At 37.8% G+C, this 18,916-nt stretch overlaps 1 protein-coding gene across 1 annotated transcript in view; it reads left to right on the top strand.

Annotated features, from left to right (window-relative positions):
* The first annotated feature begins 526 nt into the window (after window positions 1–526).
* Window positions 527–18,916, top strand: part of SATB2 (SATB homeobox 2) — a 180,964-nt gene continuing 162,574 nt past the window's right edge. The window contains 1 exon segment of the mRNA XM_021703069.1: window positions 527–710. Coding sequence (XP_021558744.1) covers window positions 542–710 — 169 coding nt within the window. The 5' untranslated portion in view covers window positions 527–541.

Below are 18,916 nucleotides of genomic sequence, written 5' to 3'. Positions count from 1 at the left end.
CCTCTGGCTCCTGCCCCGCCATTCACAGCACATTCATCATGTGGTTAATTCGGTTTCTTATGGACTTGTGTACATCCCCACCCCCTCTTCGAGTGGGTGAGATGGCTTTTTATGACGTTCACTTCTTCCGCAACCCTGACCCCCACACGGCGAGGCTGTCTCATCCGAGAACGGCTTATGCCAACCCTGCCCCAATGAATGGGCCACTTCTGGGCGCCCCTGGGCGCTGGCCTGGTGATCGTCACCGAGAGCTAACTCCTGGAGAGCGACCGGGCAGTGTCGCCGCACCTCGAGCTTCCTTTGGGCCGCCCAGTGTAAGGTGTGGACCCGCTTCCCGGCTCGGGCCCCTCAGGCAGCGTGGGAGGAAGTTTGTGTGGCTGTGGTGCAGCGCTCTGCCACTGGCCTGAACGTCTATCACGTGTGTGAGCGGTTTTCCCTCTTTTTTTTCCCTCCCCCTTCCCTCCCCCCCGCCCCCTCCCTAGGTCCCTGCGCGTTTTATTGCGACCTGCCGGTGGGAACTTTGTCTCCGAGTCGGAGCAGCATGGAGCGGCGGAGCGAGAGCCCGTGTCTGCGGGACAGCCCCGACCGGCGGAGCGGCAGCCCCGACGTCAAGGGGCCTCCCCCGGTGAAGGTGGCCCGGCTGGAGCAGAACGGCAGCCCCATGGGAGCCCGCGGGAGGCCCAACGGCGCCGTGGCCAAGGCCGTGGGAGGTAACAGCCCGGAGCGGGGAGGCGCGCGCAGCCCCGCGGCCCCGCGGTAATGGCCCGGGTGTCAGGGTTCAGGTTGATTAGGCGCTGTCGCGGTGTAGGATTACAGGAAGTGAATTCCAGGTTGCCAAATAATGCCCCCGTCGCCTCTCATCTGCAACTGGTAGCTTCATCTAGAGTTAAAACAAGAAAGTGGTTTACCCAGAGGGTGGCATTTTTTGGGCACTTTGCCACTGTGTGCTGAGGTGTTGGCAGGTTTATGTCACAGCCAGCTAACTGTTTCTAGATTTTCCTAGAGAGCTTTTTAGTGATTTAACTCTTGTGCTTTGCCTCAGAGTATCTGTTGTAGAGATGAAGTTTAGGTGCGATCGCTTTTGTGGACTAGTTTTTAATGCTCAGGAGCAAGAGTGTTGGTGTTACTTTGTAGGTAGGACAGTGCTTCGAGATAAATTAGTAACAACTGGGAATATTTCCTGCCACATTTCAAGTAGGAAATAAAGAATCATTATGAATCTGTCAGGCCCTTAGAGGCTTTAAGGTCACCGTTTCTATAAAGTCATATGCATTTGTAACTTTGTTATGAATCCTAGCACAACAGGTAAAAATAGCAAAGTAGTCTTAATGGCTACATGCTGTTTACCTTTCCAAGAATTTAATACTATTTAAAGAAAAGCTTTTGTAGATTTTACTACTTAAACACCACTTTCTTTTAAAGTGATTAGGAAAAAAATTTAGAAAATATACATAAGAAATGTAAACATTATTAAAATATTTTGAGGCTTATGCCATTTGCTTAGTTGTTTTCTGCATATAAAATGTACAATTCAACCTGGCATGCAGTTTTTTTGTGTTTGAAATCAATCATTAGTTTAAATCTTTTTTTGCTTCTAGAGGTTTTTTTCCCCCTAATATTTTCAGCAGTAGCTTATTTAATATAATTCTTTATATTAGCCTGCCTGAAATGATGCAAAACTGTGGCAAAACTTAATGATAAGCTCCAATCCCATGTTCTAAATAGCCGTAGTATGTATTTCAAAGTAAAGACTTAAGTCTAAATGTCCATGCCTTTTTAAAGAGTTAAAACGGACATTTTATAAAATAACACGTTTCTGTTTTTACTTGGTTTGCTATTATTATTTCTTCATGGTAGACATTCAGAATGGTTTGCCTTAGTTCCTTATATTAATCATCTCCCTTGAGAAGCACTCATTCTCACCATTTCTAAAGCTTTAAAGAATTATTTGGCTATACATTATGGCTTACGTGCCTTTTATTTTACGGACTTCAAGATATACTTTAATGAAGCAAAAGAAAACTTGATAGTTCTGCCACCCACTTTTTAAAAGTGGTGTTTATGTGTTATCTTGAGACTAGAACAATAACTTCAGACTTCTTGTAACATCTTTAGTGTATGCATATAAGAAAGAAAAATATATAGCGAATATGATAAAAGCAAGTGTAAGATGATATAAGTGCTGATACTATTTGATTGAAAAACTGGGAAATCCCTTGGAGGAGATGTGTTCTCGAAGTGGCCTTATGCACATAGAAAAAAACTTGGACTTGAAATTTTGGTTTCTTTCTGAAGACCTACTAAAAAATTCACTAAATTGAAAGAAGTCTATCTAAACATTTTAGAACGTAATTGTTACCAATGTGATTCCTTAAAATAAGGTGTTTTTTTTTTTTCCTATAGCATATCAATTTCGTTGACCAGGGATACCTTTTGTATAAAATAGTGGTTACGTTTCTTATTTTCTGAGATTATGATTTACATTTGACCACTTATTATAAATTTGATATAAAGCAAAATTAAGTCTTCAGGAGGAATAATGGATTTGTTTCAACAAGCTGCTTTAGTCATTTTTCTGAGCTTTAATTTAATAATATCAAAGGTCTTATTAGTTGCTTTCCAAAGTGAAGATAGATGTCATTAGTTTGTCTCAATAAATACTACGTATAATAATAGTAAAGTGGTTAAAAGAGTTCACATATGGTGGTTTTTTTTAAAGAAAGATTTTGTGGGGCGCCTGGGTGGCTCAGTCGTTAAGTGTCTGCCTTTGGCTCAGGTCATGATCCCAGGGTCCTGGGATCGAGCCCTGCATCGGGCTCCCTGCTCAGCGGGAAGCCTGCTTCTCTCCCACTTATCCTGCTTGTGTTCTCTCTCTGGCTGTCTCTCTCTGTCAAATAAATAAATAAATCTTTAAAAAAAAAATAAAGATTTTGTTCTACATAGCATAATAGATTATTTGGAAAGATTTTAATTTAGAAAACTTTAAAATATAACAACTTAGAACATAAAATTTTGACAGTGTAAAGTTTTCCATTGAATGTTAATATTAGTTTTGGGGTTTAAGTTTGTATAGTTTCCTACTGTACATTGAGATGGTAATAATTTCATTTCTTTGTAACTTTTAATCATGTGTATAGATTGGAGAAAAGCAAAGCCTTTTAAAAAGTACACATTTTAAATTTTAAAAGAATGTTTAAAATACATATCTAGTTAGCAGTTCATTGTAATTGAAAGGTTTTTTGGAACATAGAGTAAATATAAAATAGATTATATTTCTCTTACCCTACCTTCCTTTGTTTAAGTTTTCTTTATGAAGCAATATAATAAGCTAGACAACTACAAAATACTTATAACTATCATTTATTGCCATTTTCAGATATGTTGTAATCTTGTCAATGTTGTAAAGATGGTTATAATAATTAATGTTTTAAAAATAGAGCTCAAAATTTGGGAGGATGTATTTGTTAATCTTTAGTGATTCTCTTTCTGAAAAGCTTTGCCCCTAAAAATAGGGGAGATCATTAAGTTAATTGGTTGCCCAATAACATGGCAGTGTATCTTACTATTTTTGATAAACAGTGAGGTGAATAAATGTTTCTGAATGCATTGGTTGCAATAGTGAATTCTGTTGCCACGATTCCACATTTTTAGAGAGAGACAGTTTGGTATGTTTTTTGATGAGAACGTGTTTGTTAAAAAAAAAGAAATTATTTTAGTGTCTGGATTTCACTAGTTGAGGTGGTAGATACATATCACAGTCTTCAAGGTTGCGTTTTAATAGGGGACTTAAAAGTTAGTGTGTTGTTTACAATGTGGTTAGCTTTAGAAGACTATTAGAAAGTAGATCAGTTTTGCTTTGTCTTTACAACACTTTCTAGGATGTTTTTGTTCTTATCTAAGTAGTGTGTTTTAAAGCATGTATATAATAAAATAAGTGCTCAGATGTGTATGACAGTCAGCTTTTATAGAAGGTCCCCAGGAAAAAAAAAAAGGCTAATATCTCTTTAAAAAACATATGAAGGCTGGGAGAGAGTTTAGAGCAAGCAAGAGCACCGTGGTGTTGACAGCTTTATATCCCTGCTGGGTAACATTCACTTACTAGAATTGGCGTCCCCTCTCAGCTAGTAATTCACTCCATAAGGATTTTGAAAAAGGATGATTAATGGTGGGGAAATTTATATTTGTGAAATTGTTGATTAAAACTTACAGATCTATTTGAAGATTTAGAAAAAGAGAAGATTATTAAGGATGACGAAAATAAGAATCAGATGATCCTTTTTGCCACCATTAACATAAGTACCTAAAATGTTCTGCTGTGTGTAATGCTTCAGCCACGAAACGTACAGCATAAAATGAAAGTGATGCCAATCAAGTTTCCAGAGGAAGCAAGGCATTCTGCTTTCCTCCTGGACTGCTGAAAGGCGCTGGCCAGTTGTGCTTTAATAGCAATAAATTATTGTGCTTCATTCATTGTTAACACAAGCATTTTCATTTTTAAATGTTTGGCTTAAAGAAGAACTTTCAGACAGCTTTATTTAAACTGAATGAACAGCGCTTGAGTATACCAGATGGTGTATTTGCTGATAGGAGGCATTAAACATCAGAAATCTTTTTGATATTTTTCATTTTTCTATGAATTTTGATAATTTTTTGGTGTTAAATGTTCTAGATTTTAGGGGAAATGAACACTGGGAATATCTTTTAAGGATATTTGCTGTTTTTGAAAAAAGTTTGCTTTCTTTTTGAAAAAGAATTTTTTAAAATAATGATTTAATTTTGTTGAGAAATTGCTTGTTAAAGTTACCTTATAAACTAGTTGACCCAAAGTCGGCCTATTCTTCTTGCTAATAGGCAGCCCTTTGAAGAACATAACTGTCTTGTTACAAGGGGGAAAAAATCATTATGCAATACACACTGATGTATTCAAATAGGGAAGCAAATGTGATCACGATTGTTGGGCAGGGCCTCATTTAGAGCTGAACATTGTCTACAACAACAGTTAGTTTAATTGTCTACATGTGGAACATTTCCTTTTAGATTAAAAGAAATGCAGTTCAGGTCAGGTGCAGTCACCATATTAGCAGTTGTAGGGAGACATTTTACTTTTTGAAAGGAGTGCAGATATGAAAGAATATAGATATTGACATATTAAAATGTATAAAATACTTGGAAATTTAGAAACATATTGTCAACCTGGGTAAAATGTCAAAAACTCATTAAATTCATTTTAGCCAAGGATGAACCCCATTATGCTTGTAGGGAGGCTTCAGTGTTATTATTTCAAAAGAGAAAAGATTGTATTTCTCTTTTACATTCTACTTTTTTTTTTTTTTTTTTAAGGGTTGAAGATCTTTTAAATAGAATGAACTTAGGCTTTGGGGTCATCCAACAATCTAGCATGTCCTCTGTAGTTTTGCTGAGGTAGAAAAATAGCCCTTCTCTAAAGTGTTTTTAGTCCTTGGCCTGTTATTAAAATAAAGATATACTTGGTTAAAAAAATATATGCAATGGAACATACACATTAAACAGAGCATAGGGTATCCGCCCCTCAAAGTCCTGAGCATAATTTGATGTTTGAAGTAATTTTGGAAGCCTTGTGTTCCATCAACAGAAACCCACTGACCATTATATATTCAAGATCATCTGCAATGAAATGTGTGTGTATGTGTATGTGTGTTGGAACTACATAGATGTCCCTTAAGGCATCTATTTTTTAACCCCTGTAGAAAATAAGCAATATAATCCTTTCCCAGGGGGTTGTGACTAGTAGAATCACTCTGTACATCTTAGATATCTTGTATATATATTATTATATTTATGTATATATAAAAGATTTATTGTCATTTATTAAAGATCTAGGAATATGAATTTGAATTATTTTAAGAATGTGGAAATCAGTTTTATTCCAGGCAAGACAGAGTAATTATTTGGTATATCTGGCAAGGTATAGCTGGTAAGCAATCAAGTTTGATGGTTCTACTTTAATAGTTTAAAACCTTTATTTTTCTTTTTTAAAAAGAGAATTCAGTGTAGAGACTCTATATGCATATATAAAAAAGACATTAACAGGGCTAGATGAATTCCAAATTGTATTTTTTTTTAGGTCTTTTTAGAGTATTTAGGTTTCTGTTGAGATAAAAATGACCCATTTCTTCACCATTAAAAAAGTTTCTTATAACTAATAATCTCACATTAGGTGCATAAAATATGTTCATAATTTGTCTTATTTCAGAAAGCCAAACTTTATCCTACATAGCATGTAAATTAACAAAAAGTCCTTTATATTATTTTATCTAATAAGTAGGCGTTTTAAAAAAAAAACTTACGTAACTAATGTGTGGTAACAGTACTTTTTGCTATCATCCTTATATGAATGCTGAGGTACAATGGCATTTTGGAACATATTTAAAGATGGAGCATTTGACAAAAGTTGTATGTGTAACAGTTTGTCAGTGAAAAGTGACAAGTGGTAAATGACAAATGAAATGTTGGCATCATCACTCTTTATTTTGATAAAAATGTCTCAATTTGCAGTGATATAATACTGTTTCATATTATTTCATGAGTTGTGTGAGATGCATAAGGGGAATTTAGATTTTGTGAACGGAAAATTAGCAGCCCAAACTCTTTTCAGAAGCTTTGGCAGCATGGTCCCTGTTCCCTACCCCCCCCCCCCCAAGAATAAGAACAGCAGTGAAATATTGGATCTAACCCATACATTTTAACTCATTATTTTGAAAGAAAGAAAGAAAGGAAGGAAAGAAAGAAAGAAGTGAAAATGGTTTCAAGTAGAAGACCTTTATGTTTAGCTCGAAAAATGAAGAGAGTTTGCCTTTTAGCTTCCATTCTTTTCTTTATAGTGATTTTAAAATGAGTGATTTCCCTCTGCTGACTTTGATTATATGGGGCCTTTCTCACTTGCAATCACCACTGCTCTCTAGCATTAATTTAGGGTGCCAGTAAAGAGAGTTGTGAATTCCTTTTATTTTAAAGTGCAATAGAGGGTTGAAAATGTCTATGTGTTAAAAATGGATTTTTATATACAAAGGATTCATCATCCTCCTACTTACGGGTAATGTGATAAATATTTCAGAGTCCAAGTAGACGGCCCTGAGTGGAATTGAGGTATGAGTTAAAACAAAAACCAGTTGAGTACTTACAGATTTCCAAAAAAGCACAGACATAGCCTCTATAGTGTGTTCTTTTCCATTTTCTGAAGTCACATTGGTTCCCTTATTGTCAGTGATCAGCCAAACATTTATTTTCTTCTTTTACATGAAACAAGCCCTACAAGCACCTCATGCTACACAGCATTTATGTAAAAATGTTCCATGCAGGAGTTTTCAAAAGCATGGAACTCTATCTGTGTAATTTTTTGTTGTTGTTTTCAATTAGCAGAATTGTTTTGCTGCTTAATAGCAAGTGCTTTTAAAATTGTGGCAAAATCAGTATAATGAAGTGAAAGGCTACATCAGAAATGGTCTTCTACAACTTGTATCTTTTCTTCCCATTTGCAAAGTTTTACTTATTATAGATTTTTTAAGAACTAGGTAAAAATGACCTAATATGGAATAAATGTGCTTTAGATATATAATTATGGCAATGGGGTTTATGGGATGTATTTTTTCCATTTTTCATTGATGTGTGTACCTTTAAAACTTTAAAAATAAACTAGTGACTATTATAGTTACTAGTTTGGCAAATGCTTAAAATGAAGAAAAGACTATTAATAGAAATTTTAAGAATTTGAACCTTGCAATAAAGTTATCAGCAAATTATGGCAGCTGTATTGTAGTAGTAAGAATGTTCTTTATTTGTGGTTATGACACATTAGGACAGTAAAACTCTGGGGGGAGTAGATTTGCATTTTAGTTGCTCACGATAGAAGGCAAATTTGGATCTTTCCTTAACTAGTTGTCTTATCATTGGAATGGAGTTCTGTCTTAGCACAGTGGGTTATTAAATGATAGCACTTAACATAACAACAGAGATTAAAAAGTTCAGGGGAAACACTGCAAGCTACCACTTATAAAAAAAGTATGCATTTCACACCACAGTAACTGTTTGGTGCCCACTGATGGTTGCACAGTTACTGAAATGTGCCCAGCAGCTCAGTGACTTTATTTGTTGAAGACTTGCACAGATATGGAAAAAAAATTAATAGAGACTCTAGTTAGAGCAAATGTTTTCCAAAGCACTAGGATCTGACAGAGGTGATTTGCATTTTTCATAGAAACAATTTTAATTTCATCCTGTTCAGCAGAGATACCTTTTTCTTTCTTTAAAACAATTTTTTTTACTTGTTTTTTTATTTGGCTGGAAAGCAATTATCCGTTCTTTTATAACTGAATATGATTGATTTTCAAATTTCTTGATTATTCCCTATATTAAAATTGCATATTTTTATTGCATTTGTTCCAGTTCTTTATATGGATAAGGAAAGGCAAAATTGATAGCTTATTAGGAAAAAGCACTCATATCAAAACTCTTTAAAATGGCAGTGTTTTCAAAACATTATATTTTTTTGGTTAACAGAACAAGAACTTTCTTTTATCATAATCCAAAGATGCTAACAGAGCAGCATGATAAATGTCTCTTTAAGTGTCGTAGTAAAAGAAAATGACTTGCCTTCTGAGGCAGTGGAGAGTTTATGTTGTTTTGGACCTATTTCCCAAGCAGTGATCGAAAACAGATTACAATAACAATTATACAGTCAGAAGATGCAATATCCATTTCTGCTGTAATTGAGTGAAAGAATAATAAAAACATCATTAAGAAAAATGAGGTGGACCTGTCACACGATGCACAAATTTTTAGTCTTGGAGAGGATGCAGAATAACTGAAATGCTTTTCACTTACTTTGTTGCACTTATTAGCTAAAATCAGTTCTGGGAGAGACCATTTGGTTCTTGATCCTCCCTGGGAAGTTGGGAGAGGAACCCCTGGGAGGTGGTTGCTCAGGAGACAATTAAAAGTGCTCATTGATTTTTGTCTTCGTATGATGTTTGAGAAAGGAAATCAAATTTTCTTAATTCTACCTGAGGTATAACTACCTCTTTTTTTTTTTTTTTTTTTTAACCTGTGTAAATGGAAGACAAAAGTAGTGAATATTTCTCTTACTACAAACTCTCCCTAGTAAAGGTTTGGTGTGATCCCTGGGCCTGCTGTTCTTTCTCCTCTGGAAGTTATAACCAGGCTGAAGGGGAGAGAGAGAGTTGAAGGTGTATCATGAGTGTCCTTATTTCTCCTCAGAACACATGGGGTTGGGGGGACGCTGAGTTTCCGCGTGTGCACGTCACTGACATTCACTCAGGTCACAGAGACTGTCAGTTGAGATGCATAGGCTCTGGCCTCCATTGGAAGCCATTGGAGCCATTATTAAATCCATAATCCTTCGCATTGCTGAGCCTCCAGGCCTCATTCCCCAGAGTGGAGCTTTCAGCAACTAGGAGTGAGCTGGCCGGCAGCAGCCAAAATCAGTGTCTAGTTTTCTTTCACTCTGAGCTATATTTCTTACTCTATTCATAGAAACTGTGAGCTCCTGGCAACTTTGATGATGACAGTGGAGTTAGCTAGACAGTGGAGTTAACCCCTGCTCATTGTGGGTATACTAAAGCCACAAATAATGTTGGCCATCAGAACATTTGGAGCCCAAAGTTGGACTCCGTTGACAGAGTTAGAGGAGAGTATCTCTTTGATCTGTAGCTAAGAATTTTCTTGGGTTCAATATTTAAAAATCTTTCTGAGGATGGTAAAGTGAAAGGAATAAGATAGGCAGTAAACCCTTACTGGCCGAGGTCTCATAATCCCAGAACTGTCCCAAGCATAATCCTCTTTGGAGTGGAATTTATATCAAACAGCTCAAAAGGCTTTTTTTTTTTTTTTAATCAGTTCAGAGAGTCTACTTAATAGCACCTTCATTAAAATACTTTTGTCAGAAAAGGGTTTTTCAGTTTAACATTTACATAACCTAACAGCGGTGATGAATGCCACGAGCTTTAAGGGTCTATTAGTGGTTCCGTTTTTTCTGGACTTTATAATTTAAACCTAAACATTAATTCTGGGTGGAACTTGGCATAATGTCTTTTTGCCTTGGAGGGAATTTTTGTTGTACAATTAAAAAAAGTTGTTGTTTTTTTTTTTTTCATACAGTCACCTTCTCCATGTCTCCCCTTCCCCAAGTAAATAGCAGTTAAATAGTCAAGGTCTTAAAAGGGCTTATTTAAATTAAGAAAAAAAAAGGATTGATTATTTTAGGTAAATTTAACAGTTTTCCATTAGTTCACATTGTAAACTAGTGCTTTTGATATTAACAAGACCTGTGAGGCTGATAATGCAATGAAAATATTTTTCTTCTCTCTCTCATGTATGAAACTCGTGGTAAAATTTTAAAGAAAATCAAATTTGATGACCCATGAGACTTACAAATCAGTGTCTTACCTTGTTTATTAGAAGGTGAGAGACAAAAAATTCTTTATTTTATGTCACCTGAAATTATAACCTTGACCAGAGGGAAAGAAGTTGGAATCTCACTTTTAAATAATAAAGTGACAGAATATCCCAGTAGTAAGTATTTTGGAAAATTAAAAATGATCTTTTGTGTATGTTAATACTATGTTGGAGTTGAAATATTATATAGGGATCTGATTACAAGATAACTGTGAAATTAAAAACAAGTGAGGAAACCAGCCCTGCAATGACGATTGTCATCCTCTGAAAACCAGAAGGCATTCCGAACGCTAGTGAAGATGCATGCCAGGAGAAAAGTGCTCGTGGAGTTGAGTGGGGCTAAGCCAGGGTACTCCTGAAGCTTTGTGCGGCGTTCAGCTTCTGAGGCTCCGTTCAGACAAGATTTTGTGCCATAGATGTGGCAGGTGTAGTATTAGAAGACTAACACCCTTTATTATTGAGGGGGTATAAGAGGAACACTATTCTCTGAAAGTAAATTAAACACATTTAAGACCCAAGTAAAGGTACTTTACAAGAGTAACTAAGGTGATCCTGATTTTTTTTTTTTTTCCTTCTCAAATGAATCTTCAGGTAACACTCAGCAAAACTCACTCTATTTACAGTCCTGTTCATATAGTAAGTTTGAGCCTTAAGCACATTTTTATAGCCAACTTATAAACCCCCCAAAACTAGAGCTTACCATTGAAGGCCTGCCAATGCTGTCACAAATGGCCATTAGTTCCCAGGAGACTTTGAGGCAAATAAGAGCCATATGAAAATGCCGTGACTTCGGTAAGAACCATCTTGTTGCATTTGTATTTTTTTGCCACCATGGTAAAACCTTGGGCGGGGGGGGGGGGGGGGGACCTGCGTGTTCAGGATTGATACTGCAAGCTCTCCCATGGAAATGTATAGAATTCCAATTAGCACAGGGTCAGAGTATAAATGTACCTCTTTTCACACTGTTCCAAGTGGTTAGTGGAAAACAAGCTGCAAAGTAATTCCCTTGGCCCCCCAATAAAAAGATTTATAGCAAAATAATTCTCAGCCCCATAATGGGACTGTTGTCGGTTTGTGTTTGATATTTATAAAACTGAAATACAGTCCATGTACCCAAACTAAACATTTATTGTAAACAAGTTAACTGCCAAGAGCTTATATTCTGTCAAACATAATTATATTGAAGATTGATGTATAGCTTGAAAGCAGGTTTGAGGGAGACAGTTCTCTTTACCCAAGGAAAGCCTCTGAGGTGCAGCTCTCTTCTCCCTTTGATATAACTCACGAAGTCGTCTTTCTTGCCGCCAGCCTCTCAGATATACAATAAACACAGGCTTGCTCTTTGAAAACATATCACTTTGTCGATCCTACTTCTGTTAACAAAATAAAGAGATGCATTTATGTTCATGAAAACTGTGAGGTATAGTTTCTTTCATCGTCTTTATGTAGATGCAGGCAGCGATGGTGCGAAGAGGAAGGGGCCACTCTCACCACGATGGGCAAGGCACCGTGGCCACACTGGAACTCACCCACACATCTAAACCTCAGTTCACCCCAAAAGGAACCCCTTTCTCCTTGAATGCGGAGTTTGAAAAAGAGTCTTAGGCTTGTCTTTTCTGTTATTTTGTGTTGAGCTTGTGAGATTAGATCTGTTTTGAAACTGGCCCTTTGGGGGTGAAACTACATCAATATGCTTGATTTTGTGGCTCAGAAGTTAGAGAGTTAAAGAAATTAGGAATCCAGGGAATCTAGAAGTGGAATCTTTGAGATTGAGATGTTTCATATCTGGGATCATCCCAGATTTAAAAAGGTGCAGTATTCTTCCAGGGCCTTTTGCTTTAATGAAGATAGAAACTTGTATTATCTTTCCAATTAAGATTTATCCTTCTTTTTCATCCTTCTTTTTTTTTTTTCCCCCGGGAGACAAATAAATTTCTTTAGGCTTTTCAAAGATAGTTAAAAGCGGGATGACATTCCTCCTATGGCTGGATAGTATCCTTTGGATAACATTAAGGATGAAAATAAGATTTTCAGTGGATTTATATGCTGTAGCTTAAGTGATCTCTTTAGTTTTTTTTAATATTAAATTTAATGTTCTCTTAGAAATTATATACATTACAAAGGGGATGTATCAGAATCATAAAGTGAAAATACGAGTTTTCTCTGTTCTCTTTTTCTTGTTTAAGTAATTGCTGTAAATTGCACAGGTACGTATATACTTAAAATATCTTTTCTGGGAAGTATTCCATCAGTGGGGACCTGAGTTTCCCCAGTCTGTAGGCTGGGTTTTATTAACTTCATCTCAGTCACAATAATAATATCCTATGTATTGCAATTGAGAGATCTCGGTGTACCCTTAGGGAACTGCAGAATACACACTATGATTTTGACTTTCTTGCTCTCTCCTTGTTCTTTTCTTTCTCTTCTAGTGTCAGCCCTTTCAAGGGCTTGCTTGCTCTTACCTATCAGTGGAGTCATTTGTTGGGTACAAGAATGAGAGTGGCTTGTAGTTGTGATGGCTGCTTGTCTAAGCTTGGCTTTGTGAAATCTGCATTCACTTAACAGTGATGACTTTTACACATCTATTAGACATCCCTGCATGTTTTGCTGTTTTGAGAGTAGGATTTCCTTTTGTAAGGAGAAAGCCTTTTATTTTTTACTCTAAAAACTTCACCTTTTCAGGTTTTTATTTGATAAAAATCTCTCCACTCTAGTATGATTTCCTTTGGGGCTTTGCACCAGTGTTTGATCTCAATTTTTAATAATTTTGGTGAGTTAAACTCCCCAAAGAAAACATGCTTGTGCTATGAAATATTCCCACTAGAAATCTGGGTAGTCTTGTCTTATTGAGAGCCGAGTGCTTGATTCCTTTATTAATTTCTTGCTAGTGAACCTCAGTACAGTTAACCTTTCCTTAACACTACACTGGAGAAATCAATCAAGGATTTTTTATTTTAATTGTTAAATTAGACAGAATAACATTTAGGCAAATCTCAAAACTGGATATGATAAAGCAAATGTTAATATAAAGACAATTTTTATTGACTCTTTTTCTGACTTTTGGCACTGTAAGTTGCAAATAGCTTTTCCAGAGAGGATAATGAGAATGAGGGGAGCGGCACATACATCTCCACTTAAATACGATCTGAAAAATTATCTCTCAGAGACCTCTAAAATAAAATTTTACATAACGAAGGACAGAAATCTTAGCATTAATGAATTATGGTATAGTTATTTTAACAAGCCATTGAGTCTCAAGACTTTCTATATGCATTTATAACCCACTGTGAAAAGAACCTCACACATTTAGTTTTGAACTAAGGGATACTTCATGTTTGAACTCCTCTGTGATAATCGAACTTACATATTCTACTTTTTTCTTAAAAAAAATTTTTTTTTTTTTTTTTAAATTTCAGGGTCAGTAAACATTTTTGTCTGTCTGATTTAGAAAAGATGTTGCAGTCTTCCAGCGCAGGTACTATAGGACTGCAGACCCGACCCCCAGGGTTCTAGGATGTATACGGTCACAGAGCACAGTACTGCTAGCCACTTGAGTCTTAACACCAACAGACTGCAATGCCTTCCTGGTGATAAACCAACAATTTCTGTCCAGTGGTCACACGCAGCCCTGTGGTCTGGCGGACCTTCCCTGGAGGGAATGGAGCAAGCCCCCAAGTCCACTTGTGTGGATTGTTTCTTAGAAAGCTCTTCTTGTATGCTGATGCTGAATGCAATGCAGTGGGCTACGGTGATGTGACAAGTTCAGCTGGAAAGTAATGGCAAAAAGCCAGAGCTGACATCGCCTCTTAATGGTGGTTCTGAATGTCTAGCTAGAATTAGCATTTTGTTAAACTGCACCAACATTTATTTTGGACTTGCTCTAAGTCAGGCTCAGGGCTGGAGCGGGGAGTGAGGGAGTGAGGAAGACTTACCTAAGTCCAGCCCATGTTGGAGAAGGAAAAGGCAGGCCTCTCATTCACTCTCACTGGACATTCCTGACATCAGGGAATTTAGTTCCTTGGGTCAGGCTTGCTATGGCCCAGTTCCCAGGTGTAGCTCGGGCTTTTTTGTTTAGATAAGTAGCCACACTGTGCCTTCTCTGTGCCTGTGAAGTCCTGTTTTGCAGACGGCCTGGCCAACTTGATCCTGCTACCACATTTCTATAAATGAGGAGTATTGAGAGACGTGGAGTTTATCCTGCAGCCTTCAGATCTGGCTTCAGGTTGAATCGTGATCTCTCAGTCTGGGGACAGGCCTGGAAGACCAGAACCCATCTCCTCTCCCTACCACTTGAAGCTCAGTTTGAGCCTTTAGGGTGTTAAGTAAGAGAGGACTAGAGTTCGTGGCTGCCCCACCCCTGGCCTATTTTTGTTCTTATCTTCCAAAGTTAAGATCTGCCTCAGGGGCTGCAAGGTAGTGTCTGGTTTTACTAGACAGGATTCTGAGAATAAAGTATTTCTTGATAATCTTACCTCCCCACCCTACTTCCCTAAAGGGAGAGAGGCATCAAGGAGCGTTATTGTTGAAACTTTATTTGGAGATGTAACCTTGAGTTACAAATAATTGGGTCATGGATGAACGTGAAATAACATTTCTGCATATATATGACTTAATATGCCTTAGAGTAATTGTTAAGCAAATTTTGCCTTCTCCATCATTGTAGGATTAACTGTGTTCCTCCCCCTTTGAACGTCACAGGTTGCCCCTCTCTGTCAGCTCTTGCTTCCTCAGCAGTAAGACTTAAAAAAGAAAACCAACAACAAAGACAAATGAATTAATCCTTCAGAGAACCTTTGTTCGCAAGCAAGGGTCAGAGAGAAACTTTGAAAGTGGAGCAGTTGAGGGGAGCCTAGAGGACCTCCAGTCCACCTGTGGATGGCTCCCTTGCCCCCAGATATTTTTGCTCTCCTGCCACTCCAAGCCTGGTGAAAACTTTTTTTTTTTTTTAATTGCATTACCTGAAATTCTTTCCATTAGAAGTTAATATAGGATACAATGAGTTTCTTTTACAATGAAAGTATATCTAAGATTAAAGGACTGCTAAACCATTCAAACAGCAAAAGTGTAGCATCTTTTTATCTATTAATCTCTGTGGAATTTTTGAGCTCAGCCCCTGGGGGAATGGGAGGCTGGAGTGGAATGGTGGAATGCGGAGCCTCTGGTTACCATAGCTCAGGAGGTTGGGTGCCTAGGAGAGGACATCAGGGGCAGAAAAGAGCCGAGTAAGAAAGATTTACTTGATCCATCTTGAAATTTTGCCTGGGACCCCAAGAAGGAGGTGAGGGGCACCCTATTCTTTCTTTTTGTTTCTCACTGATCTCGGTGCTCAGACTTGCCTTGATTGTTTTAGGGTGGGAGGAAGCGTCTAGAGGCTAATACTGAAGGTTAATATTGAAGTGACTTCTTGTATGTGACTCAGGGTGTGTGTGTGTGTGTGTGTGTGTGTGTGTGTGTGAGAGAGAGATAGAGAGATGGAGAGGGAAAGGGGGAGGGGAGAGAGAATGAAGTTTGTTTTGTTCTTCTAATAAATTTGCAATAAGAAAAGACAGTTGCCACCCCTCACTCTTTTCTCTCCCAGTCCTCCCGGTAGACCCTGTATTCACTCTCGGTTTACACGGTAGAATTTGTTTCAGGGTTCTGTGATTTATTGATTGTGGTGGTTGCTAAGTGTGGTGCTTTACTCCAGGTTCAGTTTTATACAAAGAGCAGATATGAGAGGCTCTGCCCTAAAGCCTTTGTAATCTTCAGTTAGCCCTGGGACCTTCTCAGGTGATAGAACCAGATATACTGCCAGCTTCAGGGAAGGGAGTGGGCCCTGTGGCTGCCTTCCTTCTGGAAACAGACTGTTTCAGGAGCCCTTGGAAAGAGAGGAGGAGAAAGGCTGGCCTCCTGTCATAGACTGGCTCCTATCATTCAGGGGGCAGGTCCAAGAATGAGGGTGGACCCAGGAGACAAAGGGATTGGGGTGGAGGCCGGAGCCCACTGTCACCTTCACTAGAGTATGACTCATTTGAGCCTTTCTTTGTCTATGAGTGACCAAAGGGCAGCGATTGTGTTCGATTCCTTCTGTGTGCCTAGCACAGTGCCTCCCATGTCAAAAGGTGAATTTACTTTCAAGCAATGCATGTCACCCATTGGACTTTGCGAGCAGTGAAGGGGCCTTTGCTAAAAGGCCAAGCCTTTGGATTTTTGTGGGTGTGGGTTTCCAGGTAGTTTTCCATTCCCAAGAAAGCAGCGTGCCTGGAGTTTAGACTTGGCTAACCTGAACGGTTCTCCTTGTGCTTCTCTTGAGCATGTTCCTTATTTTCCCATGGTTTGTTTCCTCATTTACTGGATGACAATAATGATACCCTCTCATGGGGTAAAGGTGGGGAGAAAGATAAAGGTACGTGTGTATGCTAGAATGTGTGGTAAGTTAGCGGGTGCTATGCAAGTGACAGGTTTGTTTTGTGTGACTTTGTGGAAAGCAGTGTAATCCAGTCCTCTAGACCCCGGCCGCTGGACCTTCTCTCATCTTTCATTGTTGAGGTGAGCTATCCAGAGCATTACAGGATACTTGTTCCTTGGGTCACTTTCATGCCAGTGTTGTGGCATTTCCTGAAAACTGTTCTTTAAAATGAAGGGAAGGGGGGAAAAACCTTTCCCTTATTAAAGAAGTTGGATTAATACGGTTAGGAATAAAACAATGGCCCACGCTTTGCTTGATGATGCAGAGATGTCACGTTAGATTTTGGAGTTTAACCAATAGTACATCTGTCCTCAAGTCTCCTAAGATCAGGAACACAGAGGAAAGATAACTTGAGGGGCATCCAAGAAATGCTCAAGACAATTGCACAATTGTCTTAGTTATCAGTTTGCGATGACTTTATCCTGTGTCAGGAAAACCATTGTATATGTTGGTGTCGGCAGGTTGCTTAGAGCAGCTCTCCTAGAAATATAATATGGGCCATGTGTATAATTTTAAATTTTCTAGTAGCTTCGTTTAAAAGAAGTTAAACAGGTGAAATTAATTTTGATAATATATTTTATTTAACTCAGTGCATCCAAGATATTTCTACCTGCAGTTGATTTTTAGAAATTATTCATGCTGTATTTATTTGTTTTTTGCTATTAAATCATTGAAATTGAGTGTGTATTTTACACTTACAGCACATCTCAATTCAGGACTAGTCACATTTCAAGCGTTTAGTTGCCACATGTGGCTAATAGCTACTGTAGTGGGCAAGCAGTTTTAGAGTATAAAATGTATTTTTAATACTTTCACCCTTTTGCTTGGGGAACATTGAACATCTTAAGTAATTCAATGATTATGAGTATCATTTTTATTCTGAAGAAAAGCTTTTTAGTAAGTTTCATGAGCATTGATTATGGACCCTGAAAAAAATTATTGATTCCTTATTTTCCTCTGTATTAATGGTATTAATTAATGGTATTGATTAATGGTATTAATACTGATTTTGAAAAAAAAGAAAAACAAATAGGTTCCATTGTTTGAGAGCTGCCAGACAACTATTTCACAGTGTTTAATCCTCACAGCAACTCTGTGATGTAGATATTACTATTTGCATCTTACCTGGGAGGAATTTGAGCCTCAGAGAGGTCAAATAAATTACCCGAGCTCACTACAATAGGTAAAGAATGACAGTGCCAGGATTTGATCCAAGAGTTGCCTGCCTCCTTATGCAGAGCTAGTCACCACCACATTTGACCATCTCCCATTTGTCTGTATTCCCATGGCCGCCGTGGTGAAGATTAGGTTGCCTTTATAATCATACACACTTTTTCAGAAATAATGTCACAACGAAAATGACAGTTTGAGCATTGGAACTAATGACAGTTGGGAAATGCATTTTTCTAGTGGAAGGAATCTCCTGCTTATTTTGCCTCAGTGACAACAGAATTCACCATTCATCCCAATTGTCAGAACAACTCTTAATTCTTAGCAAATGGCTGGGACTGTGTGCCTGTCCCTTAGACGAAACTACCTGCTTAACCTGCCACAATTGTAGAAAGCTTAGTGAGGCTTATAATCAAAAGGTTCAAAGTTCCCTACTTGATCATCTGGAAATGGGTCTGTGCTACAATAAAAGAAAAACAATGCCATAAGTTCCAGATACAGGGCTAGAATAAGAGTTTCTTTTTTTTCTTGATCATTTGTAAATTTTGTTGTATAAATACATTTCATTTTTACATTGTTATTCTTTTATTGGAACTTAGCTTTTAATTCTTCCCATTCTTATTTTTTGAATTGCTTTTCAAATACTCTCCCTATCTTTTTATCCACTGCCACTTTTTTCTTTTTCTTTCTTTCTTTCTTTTCTTTTCTTTTTTCTTTCTTTCTTTTTCTTTCTTCCTTCCTTCCTTCCTTCCTTCCTTCCTTCCTTCCTTCCTTCCTGCCTGCCTGCCTTCCTTCCTTCCTTCCTTCCTTCCTGCCTTCCTTCCTGCCTTCCTTCCTGCCTTCCTTCCT

Source organism: Neomonachus schauinslandi, chromosome 3 (genome assembly GCF_002201575.2).
Source record: "Neomonachus schauinslandi chromosome 3, ASM220157v2, whole genome shotgun sequence".
Lineage (NCBI taxonomy): Eukaryota > Metazoa > Chordata > Mammalia > Carnivora > Phocidae > Neomonachus > Neomonachus schauinslandi.
Note: the sequence above shows the minus strand (reverse complement) of the source record. Positions and strands in the feature narration are given on the sequence as shown.